We start from the raw sequence: 23,577 nt of genomic DNA, 5'->3' as shown, positions 1-23,577 counted from the left end.
GAACTAGTGATTAATGGTGCAACCATGGTAAGAAAGGATAAGAACTATCATTTGATTCAGTACATTTTTCTTTTCTTTTCTTTTCTTTTTTTTTTTTTTTTTTGGCAGGAAGACAGAACAATGCAATTAAGTGCAATTAAGTGAGGGGCAGAGCACAGTGCCTGACACATAGTAAGCCTTCAACAAATAGGTGATCTCTTGTGACCCAATGCTGTCAAATCCCATCCTCAGATGCCTTCTTTTTAGTACTCAAATGGTTGGCCAATCCCCCATCTCACTGGAATGGTAGGAAGGGCTGGCTGCCTTTTACTATGTTTCCCTTCCCAGACAATTTAATGGTTATTCAGTATTCCACACTCATTCCTCAGATTCCTTCTTGCCTCTCCCTCTGCACTGCCACCCCGGGGTGCTCTGCAGGTCACACCACCATCATTTCCCTGCTTCTGTAGCTCTTACAGATGTCTCTCATAGCTGTTTCCTAAGCATTAACCCCTTCATTCTCCAAAACTCAGCAAAGTTAGGACATGGAGATGAGGAAATGGATACACTGCAGACAGGGAAACTCATAACTGGATCCATTACCTGTACAACTACACGATCATCCACCTCCTGACCATCTCCCTTTGGTTGCTTTGCTTCTGGGCCCAAAGTGACTGCCACTTCGACCAATCCTTCCCTCCCTGCTTCAGGGGTCCAGGCATTCAGTGTTTCAACTGTCCTTTCCTGAGGAGGTTCAGGCCTTGATCTCAGGAGAATAAAATACCCATTGATGCCTCTTCCCAACAGCAAAGGCTTCCACAAAGGGCAAAGGCAGAGTGTCTGCCTGCCCAGGCCTCAAGAAAATGCTGGCATTTAAAAATACTTGGTTTTGGGGCAGCCTGGGTGGCTCAGCGGTTTAGCGCTGCCTTCAGCCCGGGGTATGGTCCTGGAGACCCGGGATCGAGTCCCACATCGGGCTACCTGCATGGAGCCTGCGTCTCCCTCTGCCTGTGTCTCTGCCTCTCTCTCTCTCTGTCTCTCATGAATAAATAAATAAAATCTTAAAAAAAAAAAAACTTGGTTTTGGTAGCCATCAATATTTTAGAAACATAGGGGGCTGAACCCAAAGTACTTCCTTGAATGAATTTGTGCACTTTTTTTAATAACCTCGTGATATTTTCAAAGAAAACTTGCAGTCTTGGCTAACCCCTCACTGTGTACCAGAAAAAGACCCAGAGAGGGGAACTGATGTGCATGTCACACAACTCAGGAGCAATAATGCACAAAATGAGAATCAGGTATTCTGACTTCCTGAATTCTACTTTGAAAAGTTGGGTTTTTTGTTTTTTGTTTTCTTCTGTTCAGGATAAAAACAAAAAAAATTAACACCCTCTGTGGTTTTCTTGCTGTTAAATCAGACTGGAAAATCTATGGCATTCTTTACATACATGGGGATTTTTCTTATGGGAACCAGATCTCCAATGCCATCTCACTAGGAACCTAAAATAAAGATGCAAATCTACAGGTGCAAAATGAAAAGAAAATACAAATTTGGGAAAGAAAACTATTCGTGTAGTAAATATATTTCATGTTCAGTTTTGAAGTCACTGAAAAGAACCAAAATGCTTAACAAAGGATGCAGACTATGCCTTTTGAAAATAATATTGATCTTTTCCCAACAATATTACATGCTTCTTTTGAAAAGTTCAGAAAAGTATAATGCATCTTTTTTTAATTCGGTAAAAGTGAGATCGTATACTCATATTTTCAAAGAATCTCTCAGTCTTTTAATTTCATTTACATGTACTAATAACCCTTGGTATATCTTCTACCTGAAAAATATGTGGGATTCCCACTTTTTTAAATTAAGAAATTGAATTAGTCCATCAGGTGAGAAATTAACTGAATTTCTTATTTAGAAACATCTAAGCTGGTGGAGTCATTTGGAATTATTATTTTCCAGAAATTACTAGTGACTCAGTGGTTATTCCAGCTTTCATCTCTACCATACCACCTTTCTATACAGCTAGTAACCATTCCAAATAAGGCTTTGAAGAAAAGCAGTATTGGCTTAGATTTTACTTGACGCTATAATCTCTAGTGTCCAGTCAAATACTATGAGTTTATTTAACTGCCCCAGTATATCAATTTCCTATCAACTGATCTCCTCCCAACATCCGCTTATTGTGCCTTGCTCTCTCTTATGCCAACAGGCTGAATTGTGAGGGGAAAGTTTCTATGGCTTAAATATGATGCTGTATATAAAACCCATTGTGTATTTTCTTCCAGGTTAAACTATTTTAATTCCATAAGCATATTTAAGATACTAAACTACTTACAGGAGATTGCTGGCAGCATTTTAACACTCCTTTTTCAGAATCAAATATTTTGTTCTTCATTAGTGCTGAATCTACTTAAAATTGATGATCCTGGCTGTCCTTGTTTCCAAACCCTGGATTTTACAGAAAGAATTAATTATACCATGTATCTGTTTTTTAATGGCTAAATTGGATAATGGTTTAATAGCTCAAGGGGATTACTTGTGGGAATTTCAGACTTGTAGGATTCAATTTCCCCCAAGTCTATTTTCTTACAGTGATCTATGGCTTTGATGCCAGGAACAAACTCACCAAAACCAGGGTAGGTCAGGGACTTTTCACCTTGAGCTGGCCTCGCCATCTTAGCCAGAAACAGGTAGAGACAACATAACTTGGTAAGAAAAACTTACCTTGTCGAGCCAGGTTAACAACTTTGAGTTGAAAAAAAAAAAAAGAAAAGAAAAGAAAAGTGAACAGCTGCACCTATCTGGGAGATCAGTTCATATTAAATAGTTTATTTAAAAAACAATAGCTTTCTTTTTATTTGCTAGGTGTTTACACTCTACCAAGGGCTGCCGGGCTGCAAATAAAAACCACTTAGGGATTTACCTGAACGCCTGTCCTCAGGCTCCACCCCCAGAGAGTCTTGATTATGTGGCCCGAGGCAAGTTTGAGGCAACAGGATTTTTAAAGCTCCCCAGGTAATTTTAATGTGCAGTCAGGGCTGAGAATCACTATGTCAAGGTAGGAAGACTGAAATGTATTTTTCTCCTCCGAATAAAGGGATTGCGTGAAATTAGAGGGACCAGTTCCTGGGGAATGTGGGATATATGAATCATAATTAGGCCCTCTAAGTGTCAACCACAGTCTGGGCAGGGAACACCTGTGGAGCCGAGGATTAGAAATGAATGATGCCCTTTGTACTGCAATGATAATACATTCTACTCTCTGAGAAGCTATTAAGATATTTCTCTTCAGAATTTTTTTAAAAAATCTATTTTAAAGGGTCTCAAGTAATATGAGGTATTCAAGAAAGCTCTGTGTACTTAACCTGGCAGGGCTTTCGGCAAAATATTTGGCTTTTTTATTTATGTGTGCATCATGCAGCGGAAGAAGGGAGAATGGGAGTTTTCCAGAGAAATGAAAAAGAGGTTCCACATTTGCATTACATCAAGAAAGTTTGATTTGGCCTAACTATCTCTTATTGCACTTTTCATATCTTGAGGTCTATTCGATGCATAAATTTCATTAAAAGTCTAGCCTCATTTAAATGATAATTTACGTCCTTAGAATGCCATTTCCAGCCTTGTTCTTCTGCACACCCCTGGAGCTGATCAGACTGTGGTGATCCCTTTGTTTTCAAAGGAAACTTCATGTTCACGTTCTCTCTACAGGGGTTAGTAGAGGAAGACAAGAAAATAGTTCCATAGTGTTTCTGCCAGTTAACGGGGAACATTTTCCCTCCTCCATATATCATGATAGGTAATTGAATTAGTACTCCAGTAGGAAAGGGTTTGCTATTTCATACTCCTATAGTTTTTTCTTAACACCATGAAATTAAAGACATGCCAGCATGAAGCTGCATATTCCTGATCACTTTCAAATAAGCAATGTAGTATATTATTTCTTTTATGTGCTTTTATAGCACATGCTGTGCAAGATAATTGACTCCGTGACAGATGTCTGTATTTCTGGGGAAAATTTATTTGTGAAAGCACACACACATATTACTTTAACATGGCTCTATCCATTACGTGGTCCACAAGGTGCTTTTCGATGACTTGAAAATTGAAATTAATATTTTCTCTTGCCATTCTGTATATGCAGAAGCAAATTTGACTATTTGATATGGCCAATTTGAAGCTTATTCCATTAGGGAATGTAACCTTCTGTTCTCAATCAAGGCTGGGTGCCCTTAGATCTTGCTTGAAGCGCTACAGAATGTGGAAGGATATAGTTTTCTTTCTTTTCAGTGAAGCCCGTAGGCCTGCACATTCCCCATCCACCCAGGATAAGCTCTGTGCAGACTCACCTTCACAACAAAACGGCTATCAGAAAGGTGTAAACTAAAGGAGTGCAGGAAAGATTCTCCATGGGTCTCCCTTTACGCTGCCACTTTCGATCAAAATGCCACTCTTTTCCAAGACCAACTCTGGTAGGCAACGGTATCTGATTTGGTTGAGGTGGACTGGCTTGGAAACCGGCGATATTAGGTGGATGAGGCTGCTGGGAAGGCAAATCGAAAACAGGAAAGATTTATAGAGAATGTCCACTCCACCCGCTCTGTAATCCTGCCTGAGACCAACTCTGCTTCCTTTAAATACACTCTCCCATTCTTTTTAGCTACAAGAACTTTTCAGGGGGAAAAACTGGACCTTTTATCCTCACCGGGTGAGTGGACACTTTTTTTGTCATGAGATTGTACCATTTAGTTAAAATCAAAATGACTAACACCTACAGAGGGATTACCATTTTCAGAAAGGATGTTAAGTTTAACAAGGTTCCATTTCACAGGTCATTTTTCTTTTAATGAGCAGACAAGGAGAAACTTCTCATTGGGGCAGGTCTCTACTAGCTGCTTGACCTTCCAGTAGCTTAGCCTTTTGTGTCTTAGAAGAATTAAGGGAAGGAAAGGAGATTTTTATCATTAAACTTTTATTTATTTATTTATTTAATCATTAAACTTGACGCAGCCTCTCCAAAACCCAAAGTGGGACACTGGGGACTGCTTCTGTAAGGACACTTCTGGAGTGTGGAGCCAACCTCAGTGAGGTGGAGCCCTGAGGTCAGGAGAAAGGAGTCTTTTCACCTACCAAGTGTGGGTGGGTGGTTGGCTCCCCTCCAGAAAGACATGCTAAGCTCGTGTGTGCGGGGTGGCCTGACTGCACACAGACTAGAACACCCTAAGGCTGTAATGTCTGACTTCTGGCCTTGTGGGGGCTTCCTCACGCAGACTGGTTCTACGTCAGCGCCGCTGAAGCTGTGGCCGTGCCCACCAGAACCTCCAGAGTGTGAGAGAAGGTTGCCAGCAGATAATATTGAAAGTGTTGTCCCAGCCGTTCTCCCACATTTTAGGCCAAAAACGTGGCCACTCACTGAACAGAAAATTTTTATCTTGACCTAAAAATACATCAAATTGGGCAGGCCGGGTGGCTCAGAGGTTTAGCGCCACCTTCGTCCCAGGGCATGATCCTGGAGTCCCCAGATGGAGTCCCGCATGGAGCCTGCTTCTCCCTCTGCCTATGTTTCTGCCTCCCCGCCCCCTCTGTGTCTCTCATGGACAAATAAATAAAATCTTTAAAAAAAAAACACATCAAATTGAACTTAAAAATAACAACAACCACAGTCTTAGGACTTCTGTCCCTCCCCACTTCCTTCTTGTCTCATCCAAAGTGATTTACTAATTTAAGGGAGGGTTCCCAGGGCTGGCTTTAGTTAATAGGCCAGGCCGGGAGGGAGGGGTGAGGGAGCCAGACGGTGCCTAGAGGGAAACGGCAGCCAGGCCAGCTGTAAACTGACTCAGCTCTACTTTCCAGCGACTCCTCAATGACCAGTCACTTTCCAGGATGGCTGAGAGCTTGGGGTCATCGGCCTTCCCAGGAATTTAGGTTGGGAAGTGGGACTGGGGAAGGCATGCGCTAGGTCCTGACCTTTATCAGTGACTGTCCCTGTCCACCGCTTCCTGGGGGGAGTCTGGTGGCAGGTGCTCCAAACTTTCCAGTCTACCCACTGCAGGCAGTGGTGGGGTCCCCACGGAGAGCTGGGTTTTCCTTTCTGGGAGTTCCCCTCTGGCCAGAAGCCTTGGCCTCCAGTCCTTCCAGCATTTTTCGGGCATGTTCATTGGGTTTGCACTTCCCTGCGCTGCCCTCGTGCACTGGCTTCTCCTTCACCTTCCTTATGGTTTGTCCTCGCAGCTCGCCCTTCGCTCCCCAGCTCGCCAGCCCCCCAACCCGAGGCCCCCGGGGGCGCTCGGCTATCCGGAGGAACCAGAACCCGGGTCGGGATCCGCGCTGTTAGCAGGGATGGGAGAGGTCGGGGGAGGGAGGCTGGGATCTGGGGAGGAGACACGCGGCTGGCGCTGGGGAGAGCACCACCCGGGGCCACCGGGGAGCGACCTGCCGGGGGCGCACGGCGCCAAGCGCTGCCCTCGGGCGGGGCGCGCCCCGTTCGCGCGTGGGGTCAGTCACACGCAGCACGCCGCCCGCCGCCCGCGGGTCGAGAACCTTCCAGCTGGAACTTCCCAGATTCCCGGCACCCTGTCTTCTCCCGCTTTCGGGTGAGGCTCGGGGGGAGTTGGCCCCGGAGTTCCGCACCCGCATTCTCGGGGCGAAGAAGTCGGAGGGCGCGCGCTGGGCGCGCTGCGGGTGTCGGAGGAAGCTTTGGGGGTGCGGGAGGATGCGCCGGCGGACGGGAGGAGCTCGGCGGGGACGCGGGGGCCCCCGGGCTGGGGTGCGGGCAGGGAAGCCCCGCGAAGCCCTGGGCGAGGCCGCCTGGATGCAGGGGCCGGGGCTGCCCCTTCCCGCAGGTCAACCCCGGCCCGTCTGCACGGTGCGCGCGGTCCCCGCGGGGTTCCCGAGCGCGGGGGGGGTCCCCGGTCCCCCGGGAGGGTCCTCCCCTGCTCGCGCCGGAGGACGACAGTCGGACATTTTCCTCGGCCTCGCTCGCGGCAGCCGGGGTGGCCGCCGGGCAGGGCTGCGTGAGGGGCCCGGGGCTCGGGCGGAGCCAGAGGACACTTCCCCCCGGCCCGGGCTGCCCGGCCGGTCCGCCCGCAGGAGCCCCGGGAGCCGCGCGCGCGCCCCGGAGGTCGCCGTGCGGGGGGACCCGCTCCCACCCCCCGCGAGCCCGAGGGGGCGGGGCGGGGGCGGGGCGCGCGGGGGGGCGGGGCGCGGGCGGGGCGCGGGGGCGGGGCGCGGGCGGCCGGGAGCGCGGAGCCGCCCCGCGGGAGGGCCTGCGAGCCGCGCCCGGGAGCAGAGGGCGAGCGGCGGACCCGGCCGGGCCCGCGCGCCGGGAGGAAGGCGCCCCGCCGCCGCCGCCGCCGCCGCTCCGCGTGCTCAGCCCGTCCCCGCCCCGGGAGCCCGCGCCCCCTAGCTCCGCCCGCCGCTCCGCCGCCCGCAGGCTCCGGCTTCCGTCCCGGACTGCGCCCGCGGCCGCCAGGTGGGTGCCGGCGCCCTGGCCGCCGCGCGGGGTGGGCGGGTGGGGTGGGGGCGCGAGGGGCTCGCGAAGTTGGGCAGCTGCTTGCCCGGCCGGGTGCGCGCCCCCCCCTCCGCGTCCCCCCGTGTCCCTCCGCTTCTCCCCGCGTCCCTGCCTCCCCCCGGCTTCCCGGCGCGTCCCCCGCGTCCCGGCGCCCGAGGCGGCTGTGGATCCCCCGGCTGGAGCGCCGGCAGCCGCGCGCCTCGGCCCGGGAGGGTGGCGGGTCCCACCCGGGTCCCACCCGCCTCCCCCGCCCCCGCGGCCGCCTCGGGAGGGGACCCTCGCCCCCCGGCTACGTCTGTGCCAAGTTGGGGAAGTCGCGGCCCCGCGGGCCCCCGAGGACTAGTCTCGGGGAGAGGAAAGGGGGAGACCTGGGCCCGCCGCGCGGGGAGGGGCGCTGGAGCCGGGGAGCGACCCGGTGCCCCGAGGTCGGTGGGGAGATACCCTCCGTGCGCCCCGCCCGCGCCCCCGGGGGGACCCGCGCCCCTTCCCGCCCGGGTGCCCGTGAGGGGGGTGACCCGCGCCCCTTCCCGCCCCGGCGCCCCCGGGGGGACCCCGCCCGGCCCGCGGCTGGAGTTGCGCGGGGACGGGGACGGGGACGGGGACGGGGACGGGGACGCGAGTCTGCCCCCCCCTGCTGCTGGCGCGGCCCCGGGACGAGCCTCGGGCGCTGGGCGCTGGGCTCTGGGCTCTGGGCGCTCGCCGCGCCTGCACCTGTCCCTTGGGAGGACCCCGAGGGCGGCCCCGGGGGTCCCTCGGCGGGGGCCGGTCCCGTGCGCCGCCCGAGCTCAGGTGTGGGCTGAGCTGGCGTTGGGCCCCGGGGTGGTTCGGCGGGGAGTCGGTTGGCATCAGGGCTCCCGGGTCCGCACCTGGTCACTAGCGTCTCAGAGACCAAGTGGTTTCTTCCCCGCGGGACCCAGAGGGCCAAGCGCGCCCCCGGCTGCGGGTGGGCCTGGGGTTCACCCGGCAGAAGCCCGGCCCGGCCCGCGCCGCGTCGGGGACAGCCTGGGTGCTTCCGATGGTCGCCAGCCTTCTCAATCTCTTCTCCTGAAATTTAAATGTTTTCTCCTGATTTTAACAGTTCAGGAAGCAGACCTTCATGCTCGTGAGTAAGTTGAGACGTTGAGCTCGGACAAACGAGCTGTGCCCCATCGTTTGCAAATTTTCAGTTTAAAATCCTAGGGGAGAGGGAGGGGGTAAAAAAATAAAAGAAAATAAAATCACAGGCACCAGAAGCTGTGTTAGCACCGTTCTAAGTACCGTGTGAAGAAAGCGACTAAAAGGGCTAAGAAAGTCAGCTTTAGACTTGGTTTTATTTTATTATTTTTTAAAAGATTTTATTTATTTATTCATGAGAGACACAGGCAGAGGGAGAAGCAGGCTCCATGGAGGGAGCCCAATGCGGGACTCGATCCCAGGTCTCCAGGGTCAGACCCTGGGCCCAAGGCAGGCGCTCAACCCCTGAGCCACCCAGGGATCCCCTAGACTTGGTTGTAAATGGTGAGTCCTGTCATTCCTGAATTCCTCATTTAATAGAAATTTCATAAGTTCCTGTATTGTACAATATGTTGTGCCAGGTGCTTTCAAAGACAAATGTAAACTATATTCCTTGTGGTAAAGAGGCTTCCAATCTAAATTAGAGAATAATGTTTTTATTTCATGCTCTCATATGAACATTGCATAGAGTCTAATGATGACATACGACAGGTGGAATGATAGCAGGAATATGTTACGGGAGGCCCTTTAAGATCATTATTTGGGGGATCCCTGGGTGGCGCAGCGGTTTAGCGCCTGCCTTTGGCCCAGGGCATGATCCTGGAGACCCGGGATCGAATCCCACGTCGGGCTCCCGGTGCATGGAGCCTGCTTCTCCCTCTGCCTGTGTCTCTGCCTCTCTCTCTCTCTCTCTCTCTCTCTCTCACTGTGTGCCTATCATAAATAAATAAAATTAAAAAAAAAAAAGATCATTATTTGGAAAAAAAAAAAAAGATCATTATTTGGTGAATCTGCCTAACAGATTGAAAGAAAAAGTTTGGCTAAACAAGTGTTTTCTGAAGTGAAATCTGAAAGGCTCCTTCAAATGGGAGGCGTTCTTGGTAATTAAGTAAATTCTGCATTTTTTGGGTGAAAACTCAGAAGAGCATCTGTACATGTGTGATTTGATCATCAAATGTTAAAAGCTATAGAAAAAAAAAGCTATAGAAATTTCCGTTCTAATTCACTTTTCTTCAGTGAAGAAGTCCATTTATGGCATGTTTTTCTTGGTTCTTTGAGAAAGGAAAATATATTGTAATGCCTAGAAAAAAGTACAGAGATCGAATGTAATATTTTTTAAAGACTTTGTTAGAAAGAACACAAGACGGGGAGGGGCAAAAGGAGAAGCAAAGTCCGCAGGGAGCAGGGAGGCCTATGCAGACTGGATCCCAGGACCCTTGAGATCACGACCTGAGCCAAGGCAGGTACTTAAGATGACTGAATCACTTGGGCACCCCTGAATGTAATATTTTTAAATAACTTGACGCTTGAACACTTGAAGCCTCATGGGCCTTGGCAATTCCAAATCTCTGGAAATTTGACTGCAACAGCTACAAGATTCTTAATGAGAGGTTTTTTGTTTTTTTGGTTTTTTTTTGTTTGTTTTTCAAGATTTAAAAGTTTTTGGCTTGGCATGAAGGACGGGCAAGATTTCCATCAGGAAAAGACTGACTAGGTGCATTTGGTGCAACATCAATGACATCTCTGACTTCCTGCTCCTAGGAGGAATGCATCCATCTGCTGGCCGTGGGTAGAGTTTCATAATACCGGTCCTGAGCTCTGAGAGCTTTGAGTCAGCTCAGTCAGTGAGGCAAGCCAGGTTGAGGGAGATCCTGAGAGAGGTGAAGTTAACTTTAAAACACTTGGCTTTTTTTGCTTAGTACCTTTGTTTTTGTATATGTGAATTGAGATTAAAGATCTGTCACTGCCCTGGAAGCTGTGTGGTTTGGTAAGTAGCCATGAGTCTCAAGCCAGAAAGCTTCTTATGTAAGAACTTTCTTCAACCTTTTAACTCCTTTAACCAGTAAAAGCTAATTGTTAAAACTACACCAAATAGCTTTTTTAAAAAAGGCCCTCAGTTGAAAGTGTATTTAGTCAGCAGTGTTTATTGAACTTCTCTCTTTTTTAAAGATTTTATTCATTTATTTGACAGAGAAGAGAGAGAGCACACGCACAAGTAGGGGGAGAGGGAGATGGAGAGGGAGAGGGAGAAGTAGGGGGAGAGGGAGATGGAGAGGGAGAGGGAGGAGCAGGGAGCCCGATGCGGGGCTTGATCCTGGGACCCTGGGATCATGACCTGAGCTGAAGGCACTTAACCAACTGAGGCACCCAGGCACCTCTGTTTATTGAACTTGTATGTGTTGGACCTTTTCCTAGGTACTGGCGTACAAAATAGTCACAGTCGCTCTCTCATGACCTTAAAAGCCTGGGGAGGCATCCAGACTGTTACACAGAAAATTAGAATCTTGTGTCATTCACGCCATGATAGAAGTAATGCAGAGAACCACAGAAGATGGGATGCTGGGGGCCTAGGCTGGTGGGGGCCCTACAGTGCATCACCCCATCGTAATGGGTTGGTGGTGGTCAGGGAAGACTTCCCATGACTGCAATAAGACCTGAAGAATGAGCGATAGTTGGCAACTGCAGAAGTTGGGGATTGAAGCATGTTCCAGACCAAGGGGAATAGAGCCTGATGCGTTAAAATGGAAGTCAGGCAGGTAATGTAAAAGAATAAACACATGAGAGCAGGAAGGAGAGGTATGGAACCCCGAGAGCCCAGGCTTTGTTTAAAGAAAACAGTGATACTCAGCTCCAGCCAAGTGGTATCAGGTTGGGATGCAGACCATGTATCACCAGATGCCCTGTTTTTTTTTTTTTTTTTTTTAAGAAAAGCTAACTGTCTAGTGTAAGAGATTGGGGTACTCTGAACTCAAGGTTCCCCTTCTGTAATGCAAATCATTAAGTCTATAGGTATCCCTTTACCCTGTGTGCATCATACTGTGGGAGCTGGGCTTCAAAGAGCTGGTACAACTAGGTTAATACTCCTGCTTCTGCTCGTTTTGTGAGAAGTGTAGCCCCTTGTCCATACTTAGAAGTCTCAGGTCTTCTCCCAGCATCCCTGGAACTGTGGCACGCTTATTTGTTAGCTTGCAAGTAGGGCAAGATCTGAGATACTTTACAATTCTTTAAAGCCACTAGGTACGTTTACATTTACATTTTAGTTCATTAAAATAAAAAATGTTAATACCCCAGTCACACTAGCCCCGTTTTAAGTGTTGGATAGCCGTCTGTGGGCAGTGGCTACTGTTGTGGGGAGAGCAGACACAGAGCATTTCCATCCGTACAGAAAGTCCTGTCAGGTGGGGCTGGTTTCAAGCTTCAGAGTTTTTTTGTGTTCTTGGGTGGGTAGAGGCAAGAAGTTGTTGATCTGGACAGCATAGAAATGATACCTGCTAAATTCTGTATAAAGGAGTTCCTTTATACAAAGGGAATATTCCAGTTTTGGATCATCAATACAGTGTTTAGGCTTCTTGGGACAATAAAAGTAGAAAACGATCTGCAGTGTCGCTTTGGAGACCGGACAGACCAGGACCACGTGGCAATAGAAATTCTGCGTCCGTGGGGCATTGCTCAGTATCACATGGAGAATAGGATCTGTGGCCAAAGGAGCTGGCTTCGGCTTCATCTATCAGCCATGCTGGCCATGGAAGGGACAAGAGCTGCACGTTTGCATGGAGGTCCCGAGCACAGCCAGCCCACCGACACCCGGGCAGGACCTGCTGCAACCCAGCTGTGCCTCCTGGACTCCCGTGGAGGGTGGAGGATGGAGGGCAGCAGGAAGATTTCCCAACTGCTCTTGTTCAGGGAAATTAAGAGGACAGCCTGGAGAAAAGGGAGCTGGCCTCCAAAAAGTCGGGGGAGGGGGGTTGGCTTAGTTACTTGACAGCATAACATTAAGTGACACGACAGGGGTTGGGGGGAAAATGCCAGGAAACAATAAAAACAGCAGGTGCCCTTGGTTCTCAGATGAGGGAAGTTCATCCTGCGGAGCTCCTGGACCACAAGGGCTGGGAAGTGAAAGCGCGACATTATTTCTGTCATTCTTTCTGCCATTCCACAGGCCCAGCCAACAGCCGCTGCAGCCACAAAGGACAGGGTTTTGTTTTGTTTTTAACCCACACTGAGTGTGCGGGTGCCTTGACCATGTAGGTACAGGGTGAGCAAAGCAAAGGATGGTGGGAGGAATCTTAAAAAGTGAAAGTCAAGGGCGGCCTGGGTGGCTCAGCCTTCAGCCCAGGGAAGTGTTCCTAGGGTCCCAGGATCGAGTCCCACGTCAGGCTCCCTGCATGGAGCCTGCTTCTCCCTCTGCCCGTGTCTCTGCCTCTCTCTCTCTCATGAATAAATAAATAAAATCTTAAAAACAAAAAAAGAGTGAAAGTCAAGGCCCTTGTGGAAGAACCATATTACCACCTGCTCTTTCCCTGGATGAGATGCCCTACTAACAATTTCAGAGACTGGGAATTTCATCCACCCGTGTCAGAAGAAACTCACTTTAAAATGCTGCACGTTTCTAGGCTGTACGTAGATGAGGACTAATGCAGATGTTTAAAAATTTGAGTTTTAGCATGTTTTCAAAAGTGAACGTATCCTTCGCAAGCGCTTACGTACACAGTCTGGCCCGAGCCGTGGATAGTCCTACCTCTTGGAACCCTTTCTGAACACAACATGCCTTGAGAGACGTGTTCATGCTGAAGTAGCCTGACGACAGGGTGACGGTTTGCATACAACTGGGGGGCTTCTGCACCGTTGAAAGGAAATTTGTGATGGCTGCACATACCCCTCTTGCTTACACAGCTCAATTTGTTGGCCGACCCTCATTTTCCCGGGTGCTCCCCAAGTTCTGGTGAGCCTCGGGAGAGCCAGGTCAGGGGCTGTCAGGGGCCTTGCATATGTGGCCCACCTAGTGAGATTTTACTCATTTTGGGGTTTTGGTGTTCCTTTGCTAAATGTCCTCTTTTTTTTTTTTTTTTTTTTTAAGATTTTAGTTATTTATTCATGAGAGACACACAAAGAGAGGCAGAGACACAGGCAGAGGGAGAAGCAGGCTCCATGCAGGGAGCCTGATGTGGGACTCGATCCCGGGACCCTGGGATCACGACCTGAGCCAAAGGCAGACACACTCAACCACTGAGCCACCCAGCCGCGCCCCCCCCCCTTTTTTTTATTGTGAATTTTGACATCTTAATTCTGTAGGGATGAAAAAGGTTAGTTATCCTCCCTATAGTCAGTCTCCTTACCCCCTCCCATCAGTCTGTTACTGTCTGTTTTTTAGCCTGCTTTCATTTTCCCCTTTCTGTTTTGTTTGCCACAGTTCTTACACACGCTGCAGGCTTGTGCTTCCTTGTGCCCCCATTCTCCTCATATAAGCAGCATGAAATTGGAAATAATCATCGTCTGTTGTATTTCTGAAGATCAGAATTCTCCCCTGTTTCATGCTGCCCTTTCTCAGGCAGGGTGTGGTGAATCATCTTTGGAAAACTGGCTCCAGTAAACCTGGTGGACGCAGTTGAAACTGTGGTGGTGTCCTTCTCAGAAACAAATCCAGGAGACTTGCTGTTTATAGCATGAGTCATTGATGGGTTCAAATGAAAGGAGGTGATAGCAGCTTTTCTTTTTCTTTTCTTTTTTTTTTTTTTTTTGATTTTTTAAAGATTTTATTTATTTATTCATGAAAGAGGGAGAGAGAGAGGCAGAGACACAGGCAGAGGGAGAAGCAGGCTCCATGCACCGGGAGCCCGACGTGGGATTCGATCCCGGGTCTCCAGGATCGCGCCCTGGGCCAAAGGCAGGTGCCAAACCACTGAGCCACCCAGGGATCAGGTGCCAAAGTCAGCTTGCTTTTCATGCACGCCAGTGTTACATCACCTTTTGAAAGAACCCTGGGATAAAGCAAAATAGACAAATGCCCTCTTCCTGAACCTCGGAGAACTTAGGGTGACACAGATTCTGGCTTCAGGTGATTAAAAGGACAACAGTGGAGGCTTGCAAATCAGGCCTCGTCCCGTAACCCCTAATTTCCTGCGTTGTTCCAGAATTTTTAGTGTGTACGGCTCCTGAAGTCATACATGAGTGACTTTAATCAGGAGCAAAAGTGGGTTCTTTCTGTTATATGGCATCCCCTCCCTGGCCCTTGCCTCACTGAGCTATTGGTGTACACCTATCGGACCACAGTAAAATGTATTTAAAACATTTTCCGGGGCGGGGGGGGGGGTGCTGAGGACTCTTTGGGAGAATTTTTATAAATGAAAACGCCAAGAAGAAGGCAAGCCTGAAGAGTTTCTTTGCAGAGGCAAATGTTTCCAGAAAGACCGATGAGTCAAGGAGTCCTTAATAGGATATGGAGGTGTAACCTTTCACCTAGTTACCATCATTCCCTAAGTCATAACTCTGTAGTTTTAGCCAATTGTTTGACTGGTTCTGGTCTAGTTCCTTAATGACACAGACTGTCTTCGTCCCATTCTTTTCCAGTCTGCAGGCAGTGCCCTTCCAGGGTTTGCATTGCCCTGAGCTTCCCTGGGTTTCCTTCTGTTTAAATAGCGGTTTATCATTCGTATCTTGCAGATTTTCACCCGTATCTTTGTCTTCAGCTCTTCTTCAAGTACGTGTGGGCAGTCTTGCTACGTGGATTTGATGCCAACTTCTAGCTCTTTGCTTCCTAACAAGGTGCCGCCTTTTTCACTCACTCAGCAAGTATTTCCTCAGTGCCAGCCGGGCCCAAGCACTAGTCTTGCCCCCAGAGATTTGCCAGTGCATGATCTGTGCTGTCTTGGAGTGAAGAGTCCCCCAAATGAGGACAATCATTCATTTCCAAAAACCCACCAGGACTGCTGATTACAGAATTACACTTAAAGGTAAATGTTCCCGAGTGGAGCCACCCAGTGTTATGGGCGTGGGTGACGGGAACCCCAGGAAGTGACACCTGCTTGGTATCTGAAGCAGGAGGTGGAGAGTTTGAGGGACGGTGAGGAGGCGAGCAGGCCGGACAGCAGAGGACGTTTGTGCAGAGGCCCGGCCACAGAAGGGAACAGTGAAACCAAGCGGTGGGGGAACATCAAGAGGCCGGTGGAGTGAGATGAGGCCGCACGCCAAGGCTGAAGCCAGTCCATACCGTGTCTTACTGGCCCCAGTAAGAATTTGGTCTTTATCTTAAGAACCATGGAGAAGGCTTTAAATAGGAGCTGGTGGCTCCATGAGAGCCGTGTTTTGATAAAATCACCTGCCAGGGGGATTCTTTGGAGGAGGACACAGGGTGGCGTTGGGGAGAAGTTGGGTGGCTGCTGCTTTAATCCAGGTAGAAGTGGCAGTGTGTACCAGGCCTGTTGTGTCTACTGGGAGTGAAGCGGCAGGGAAGAGGGATTAAAGAGTGTTTTGGAGGATAACCTCAGCCTTGTTTGGGAATAAGATTCTTTTATTCACGCAACACATACTTCGTGGGGCCCTGCCTTATGCCAAGATTTGTGCAGGCTCTGAGAACACAACCGTGGCCTGGTGAGACGTGCAACATCCCTGTACTTGCGGAGTTTATGTATTAATGAGAGTAATGGCTAATCGATAAGTAAAATAAATATAGTTTTCGGTAACAGTAAGCCTTAACGAAGAGAAATGAAGTCACGTAAGGGAATGGAGAACAACGGGGGATTGTCTTCTCATGAAAGAGTGATCGAGGAAGACCTTTCTGAAGAGAGAGCATTCAAACCAAGACCCAAATGAGGTAGAGGAGCTAACTATGCAAAAATCCCCTAGCCAAAAAAAAAAAAAAAAAATCCTCTAGCCAGGCAGAGGGAATCACAAGTACTTGGTCCCGAGGCTGGAGCAAGGACACCCCCCTCCCCCCAAAGAATACCAAGAAGGCCAGTTTGTCTAGGAGTGTGGGAGGGTGGGAAGAGAGGCAGCTGTCCAAGGTGTCTTGCTAGAAGCATCCAGATAGATTCATTATCATGTCTTCAGTCGTGACCACTTTTTCCAGGCTGTACACAGTAGCATTCACAATCCCAGATTGCTTTGCCACTGAACTGTTGTTAAGAATGCTACAGGGAGGGATCCCTGGGTGGCTCAGCGGTTTGGCACCTGACTTTGGCCCAGGGCGCGATCCTGGAGTCCGAGGATCGAGTCCTGCATCAGGCTCCTGGCATGGAGCCTGCTTCTCCCTCTTCCTTTTGTCTCTGCCTCTCTCTCTCTATGTCTATCATAAATAATAAATAAATCTTAAAAAAAAAAAAAAGAATGCTACGGGGATGGCTCCTTTAGTGCATCGCACCCTTGCTAAGAGCCTCACGGTGGTAACTGCTTGTCCCCATCATGTCGATGATAACCTTTTGGCCCAGTGGAAGGGCCCCTTTCTTATTTTAACCCCATTTTCCATTACGATCCTCCCTGGACTTCTCCAATTAGTCAGTTGAAGGGCTTTCACATAATTTATGGTTGCTCGCCTTTTATTCACCTGGGCCTTTCTTTTCTTTTCTAAGTCTGTTTCCATTTCTCCCTTCAAGGCCAGGTTCACAAGTTAGCAGTTACCTTTCATACCAGGTTTTTTTCAGATTTAGTCCATCTGTCCTGGGTCTCTGAGCCCCTCACCCAACTCAGTCCGTGTGATCCTGTTTTTTCCTTTCTTCCTTGAGTCATCGGAAGAGGCACTGCCTTAAAGCGCTCCTGTTGTTCCAAGTTAAAATACTGATGATCACATTTTTTCTTCCTAGAAAAGACTGGGCACCAATACTAGCTCTACCGTCTGCGTCTATGATTTGGCCAAAACACTCAACCCTGTGAGGTTCAGGTTCTTCGTCAGGGAGATGAAGATAGGAAGCCTCCCTATTTCATTCCCGGTGTGGTTCTGAGTAGTAAAATGAAGTAAGACGCAGGAAATGTGTTTTAAACAAATGTGTCATTATTTTAAATATTTTAGACGGGAGTAGTTCATTCTGTCTAAATTGTAGGTTTTTTACACCGGTTTCCACGGTGGGAACCTCCTGTGTTTACAGGAGTTCTGTGAGGCTTCTTGAGCTTCTGGCCACACTCCCCAAGCTTGGGGCAACTCAGTCCATGGCCTGTGGAATAGTGTCCTGGGCCTGCTGTAACAAAACACCATAAACTGAGTGGCTTAGAACCACAGAAATACATTGTCCCATGGTTCTGGAGGCCCTGAGATCAGTATATTGGTAGGACTCATTCCCTCTGGGTTGTGAGGGAGCATCTCTTCCCTTCCTCTCTCTCAGCGTCTGGTGGTCCTTGGCTTTCCTCTGCTTGCAGGTGGAATTCTCCTTGTGTCTTCGCATTGCCATTCCTCTGTGTCACTGTGTCCGTTTCCTCATTTTATAAGGACACAGTCATTGGGTTACAGCCTCTGCTTATGTCCTGATCTTAGCTTGATCACTTGGAAATATCCTATTTCCCAAATCAAAGGACGTTCACAGGTATTAAAGGTTAAGACTTTAACATCTTTTTAGGGGATGCGGCTCCACCCATATCACTGTGATTCAGCACACATTAAGAAATGGCAATCACAAACATCAGGAATTAGGTGTGTATCACTAGAATGACTCACAGAGGACGTGGATTAGGTCTGTGAGAGCTAATCTTCTGTATGACAGAGGGCAAAATAAGTGAAATACCCGATTAAAGTCACAGGTGAAATTCTGGACCTACATATATGCTTACTTTAGAATTCTGCAAGTCCTATTAATTTCTAATTTGTATATATAAGAACAGAGAGGGCCAGACAAAAGAAGGAACAGAAGAACCCAGTCACCTTTCTTTCTCCTTTTCTTTTTTCTTTTCTTTTCTTTTCTTTTCTTTTCTTTGATTTTCTTTTCTTTTCTTTTCTTTGATTTTCTTTTCTTTTCTTTCTTTTCTTTTCTTTTCTCTTTCTCCTTTCCTTTCCTTTCCTTTCCTTTCCTTTCCTTTCCTTTCCTTTCCTTTCCTTTCCTTTCCTTTCCTTTCCTTTTCTTTTCTTTTCATGCATTCATTCATTCATTCATTCATGAGAGACACAGAGGGAGGCAGAGACACAAGCGGAGGGAGAAGCAGGCTTCATGCGGGGAGCATGATGTGGGGATTCGATCCCAGGACCCCAGGGGCACGACCTGAGCTAAAGGCACTGAGCCCCCCAGGTGCCTGTCACTTTTCTTTTTAATAGTACATTCTTTTTCTTTCAACAGTACATTCAGATATTGTACTGATGTTAATGAGAAAAATATGTAATCCTTATACTTATTCATATTCATATAATCTTTATGTAGACTTTTTTTATGTGTGAAGAGTTTTATCACTTCAATTGCTGGTTTTTTTTTTTTTTTTTTTTTTTTTGCCCAGCACGCTTCCTTTGACTTTCTGGACGACCACCTGTGGTCCCCTGACACCGACTAACCACTCTCTGCTAAATGCCCAGAGAAGTCTGTGCTTTTTATCTTATGAGATGCCTCAGCCTCGGTTGATTAAAAACTCACTTATCTCTTAGCCTGAAAAAGTCTCATGTTATTTGTTTTCTCACCAGTGTCCTTTTTGTTTGCTTTTGTTCATTTATTTATTTTGATAGCATAGAGAAGAGTTTAATACGTTTCTACCTGTTGATGTTGGAGTATACCTAAGGGCTACTCTTGCAGAGTTTTATCAGATTTGGCATTAACGTGTTCCATTTTATGCGTTAATCTTCCAGTGGCCTCTTCTCGTGTTTGTTTTAGGGACACTGAGGGAAGGTCCCTGAAGCTGATGTGGTGGTATTTTCCTGTGTCCCTGGCTAACCAGTTTAAAAGTCTAACCATCTTCTATTTCCTAACAGTCTAGCATGGAGGTCACATCCACGAAGACTATTGTAGGAAGCCATTCACGTTTAGTGAATAGAAATTGAATACTTGACCTTTACCTACCAAAGTGGCTGTTTTTCAGTCAACCAGAGGAGCTTTCTTAGTGCAACTCTTACATTCCAAATAATTATGTCGTAGAGAACGGTTTTAATTGTTGCACTTTAATTACTTTGGTTCACTATTATTGCTGCATTGAGATTTTCACCAAAGAAAAAAACAGCCATCAGTTATTTCTGGTTATAGTCTTTTGTAAAAAAAAAAAAAAAAAAAAAAAATTTAAAGGGAAACAATGAATTTCAGATTTCACTGTTAACTGCAGAAATAAATATCCTCCTGGTACCCAATCAAGTAGATGTTACCAGGAGGAAAAAAAAAAAAAAGTTTGATCTTAATCTTCAAAAATCTAATAGAATACCTTCTTTCTGAAGCTAGGAAAGATTGCAAAATCATAGGAGAAGGATAAGATAATTGCAAGAGTTTAAATTTATTGCTACTTTAATCTTCATCATTTGGAAATTTTGATTTTTCTTTGTTCATAAGTCAAGTTTTTGTCTTATATTTTCCTTCCTAAACATGGATACCAGCAGGTCAAAACAATGACTGAAATGATAACATCAAACAAAAATGGAAATAGAGAACATGTTGAATAGAAAATTTCATGGATTGAGGAGTGGGGCAGGCAGAGCAGGACATTTTCTTTTATTTTCTTTTTAAATTTTTAAATTTAAATTCAATTTTCCAACATATAGTATAACACCCAGTCCTCACCCCATCGAGTGCCCTCCCCAGTGCCTGTCACCCAGTCACCCCATCCCCTTGCCTCCTGTCTTCTGCAACCCTTTGTTCGTTTCCCAGAGTTAAGGGTCTCTCATGGTTTGTCTCTGTCTCGAATTTTCTCCACTCAATTTCCCTTTTGTCCCTTATAATCCCTGAGGGCAGGACATTTTAAGGAAGTGTATTTGTTCCTGGAGTTAGGAAAGACCTTTTTCTGGTCATTTTATTTTATTCATTTTTTTTTCTTTTACTACTTATGTTTTTGCAATTTTCCAGTGTCATTCCAGTTTAAAAATATTTATATGTATATTCTTTCTCTGTAAGACATGAGCTTTAAGCCATACCTGGGACCATCTCATGTTTCATGTAATCTCAGCATCCCGTAGAGATATTTGACCCAAGGGGTATTTAGTCGCTATGTTCTAGGGCTGTCATCCCAGGGCATCCACAACTTCACCGATACCAGTTGTATTATTTAATGAATTCTCTACACTTGAAAACTGCAGTTTTTTGCGCTTTTTTTTGAGATGGTTAAGAGGATGGACTTGAGAGTCACAAGGCCTTAAATTCAGACCCCAGTTCTGACATTTCCAAAGTGGATGAGTTCAGACAAATGACTTCTCTATGCCTCAGTTTCCTCATCTCTGAAATGAAATAATAATAACAGTAATTCACAAGCCCTTGTGATATTGATTATGTGCCACACATTGTTCTAAACCTGCCACATATTTTTAACACATTTAATTCTCACAGCAACCTAATGAGATAGTGTAGGTATTATCTCCAGTCATAAATAAGGAAAATGAAGTAAGTACACAGTGGTCAAAGTGATTTGCCCAAGGTCACACAGCTATGAGTTAAGTGGTGGGGCCAGTATTTGAATCCAGGGATTCTCGGCTTGGGGACCTGTGTCACCGTGGAACAAACGAGATACTCCTGCGCTCAGGTAGCCTGGAGTCCGGCACACCTCGAACCCTGTCCTACTGCTCATCGCCTCTTAGAACCACTACCCCTCCTGCCCACATTGCCCGCTCTCATTCATGCCTGGCTACATTTCAGCAATGATCATTTTCCCAAACACTCTACAGACTGAAAAATGGCTTTAGTGGTGTCTCTGTTATTTTTATTTTTTTTATTTTTGGGTTATTTTCAAGGCTTTCATTCTCAAAGGAGTTTATATTTGTGCTTAGACCTAATATTTTAACATGTCCATATAATAAAAGCATTTTTTTTTTTTTTTTTTTTACAGTGGAACCATTTGAAGATTAAGGGCTATGAAGGGAAAAAAAAAGCCACAGGGTTTTGGTTAAGCTCTTGGCTGTTATAAACTCTTGATACCCATTTTAGATTCTCTTCGAAGAAGTTAGGCCCCGTAGCAATTTAAAACCTTTATATTTCAGTGTAATGTATACTTGATTCGGGGCTGGGGTGTGGGGCTTAAGATCTGAGGCTAGTTGGGAGCTAAATCTTCTAATAACCTTTTTTTCTCCCATTTGTAAAAATTAGAATTCTGTTGTAATCATGTTGGATGCTTTTCTTTTATTTTCTTAAGTAATCTCTACCCCCAGTGTGGGGCTCAAACCCACTGACTCCGAGATCAAGAGTTGTCTGGTATCCCGGCTGAACCAGCCAGGCGCTCCTAGGATGCCTTATAACAGTGAAAATAAAACCCATTTGCCAGTTGGGAATGTAATTGAAGATTTTTGTCATTAGTGCTACATTCTAAGCTGGGGAAACAGAAAATGTCAAGAAAGTAGTTGTATTTTTTAAAGTATGACCCTTTCTAGGGTTTAAGCTCACCAACTTTGTGATGTTAACCAAGCCTTTCTGTTTTTTGTTTTTTTTTTTTTTCAGTACAAAAGCCTTGGTGGTGATGTCCTTCCCACAAGCACTGTGTACTTAGGCCTAGTGGCTTAGTCTACAGTTTTCTACCACAGGAATACAAAGGGAGGAAAGACTGGGGGAGGGACCCTGGAGAATCCTAAGAAGAGGAAATTGTTGTTTACAGTGCTGTTGGCTAGAATTTTGAAGCTTTTCAAAAATAAAGTTGCATCGTATGTCCCAGATTCTGTAGAAAGACTTAGGCCAGAGGGAAAAGAGCATTCTGGAAAGGGTTACTAGGGGAGTGGCTGGAGGCCCCTTCAGAGGCCGAGCTCACTCGAGGGTCTGTGGCTGGGTTTCAAAGAAGAATGTTTCTGTGGACATAAGGATCATAATAATTGCTCCCATTTATCGAGGTAGTTTTGTGTAAAGGAGAAGAAAACCAGCTTCGTGGCATGAAACATTATGGTCAGGTCTTGGCTCAGCTTTTTACTAGCTACGTGACCTTGAGCAAATCACCGAACCTCTCCGTGCCTCGGTTTTATCTTCTTAAAACAGAGATATGCTGGTACATGTTCCATACAGTGTGGGGTTATAATCATTCTTTGAGGTGATGCATATAAAATGTTATGTGCGTGTAAAATGCATACAGAATGCCTGGCACATGGTTAACTGCTTAGGAAATATTAGCTATTATTAGTATTATTATTATTTTCTATACCTTACCTCGAGTACCTCTCACACTTTCTTTCTGTAGTCTTGCAGTGCAAACTATTATCCCCATTTTACAGAGGAGGAAATCCAAGTTCACAAAGGTCAAGTGTTCTGTTTTGAACGTGGAGTCATGTGAAAATGGGCTTTCCTTTGCACTCCTTTTCATCCCTTGGTTTGCTCTGCTGTTGCCCTTCAGTACCAAGCTTGTGAGACCGAGCAGAAGGGGATTGCGATTGTTTTTTTCTCAAAATTATGTGCTAGGTTGGGTATGGAACCTACAAGGTACAGCATTCTCAAACTTGCGACATATAAAGAGGCCTTTTTCAAAGGAAAACATCCTCTCTTCCAGTTTGACTTAATTATGTTTGTCATAATGTTATGTAAATATATCCCAGCATGGAATAAATGTCTTAGCTTATAGCATTTATACAGCTAGAAAAAAATAAAGCAGATTTACAAATTAAATGCCAACAAACTCCAAAGCCAATAAAATCCAAATGATGACATTAATTTATGTGACAGATGTGTTATTCCGCTGAAAGTAAACTGGGGATTTGGGGTTTATCCATACTCAAGATGGATTTTATGTTTAATCCCTGTCTACCTTTTGATTTAATACTATTAATGTATCATAAACCCTTGAATATCTACAGTTTCATGTGTTCCAGCTCAAGAAACAATGTCTTTTTAAATGAATGTTTTATGATTTGGTAGTAATTTCAAGGTGGTGTTTGACAGTTTGGATTAATGGGACTTCAGGAGGCCCAGCTTTCTGGGGGTGTTACTCGACAGACCTGAAAAGCTGTTTTCTTCCCTTCGGAGTCAGTATTTAAGTGTAGCCTTGACCCTAGTCCTGGCCCTGAGATTGGGGCCTGGAGTCAGCCTTC

The 23,577-nt window shown here is 46.6% G+C and overlaps 1 protein-coding gene and 2 long non-coding RNA genes across 4 annotated transcripts in view; 2 read left to right on the top strand and 1 right to left on the bottom strand.

The window, feature by feature from the left end:
* Nucleotides 1-3,981: 3,981 nt before the first annotated feature.
* LOC125754824 (uncharacterized) lies at nt 3,982-6,087 on the bottom strand. The gene is made up of 2 exons (XR_007409687.1): nt 5,948-6,087; nt 3,982-4,523 (listed from the first exon to the last, which is right to left on the bottom strand). It is a non-coding gene; the product is annotated as an uncharacterized LOC125754824 (long non-coding RNA).
* Nucleotides 6,088-6,111: 24 nt separating this feature from the next.
* The window catches only part of LOC112654113 (collagen alpha-2(IV) chain-like), a 125,640-nt gene continuing 108,174 nt past the window's right edge, over nt 6,112-23,577 (top strand). For both annotated transcript variants that reach the window (XR_003132752.3, XM_025438446.3), the window contains exon 1: nt 6,112-6,573. Coding sequence is in view for 1 of the 2 variants with exons in the window: in XM_025438446.3 (XP_025294231.1) it covers nt 6,131-6,573 (443 nt within the window). In the remaining variant the exon portion in view is untranslated. The remainder of the gene's footprint in view (nt 6,574-23,577) is intronic.
* LOC125754823 (uncharacterized) lies at nt 7,214-23,200 on the top strand. The gene is made up of 3 exons (XR_007409686.1): nt 7,214-7,451; nt 15,144-15,433; nt 15,519-23,200. It is a non-coding gene; the product is annotated as an uncharacterized LOC125754823 (long non-coding RNA).

This window comes from Canis lupus, chromosome 3 (genome assembly GCF_003254725.2).
Source record: "Canis lupus dingo isolate Sandy chromosome 3, ASM325472v2, whole genome shotgun sequence".
NCBI classification, from domain to species: domain Eukaryota; kingdom Metazoa; phylum Chordata; class Mammalia; order Carnivora; family Canidae; genus Canis; species Canis lupus.
This window is presented reverse-complemented; position numbering and strand designations above follow the sequence as displayed.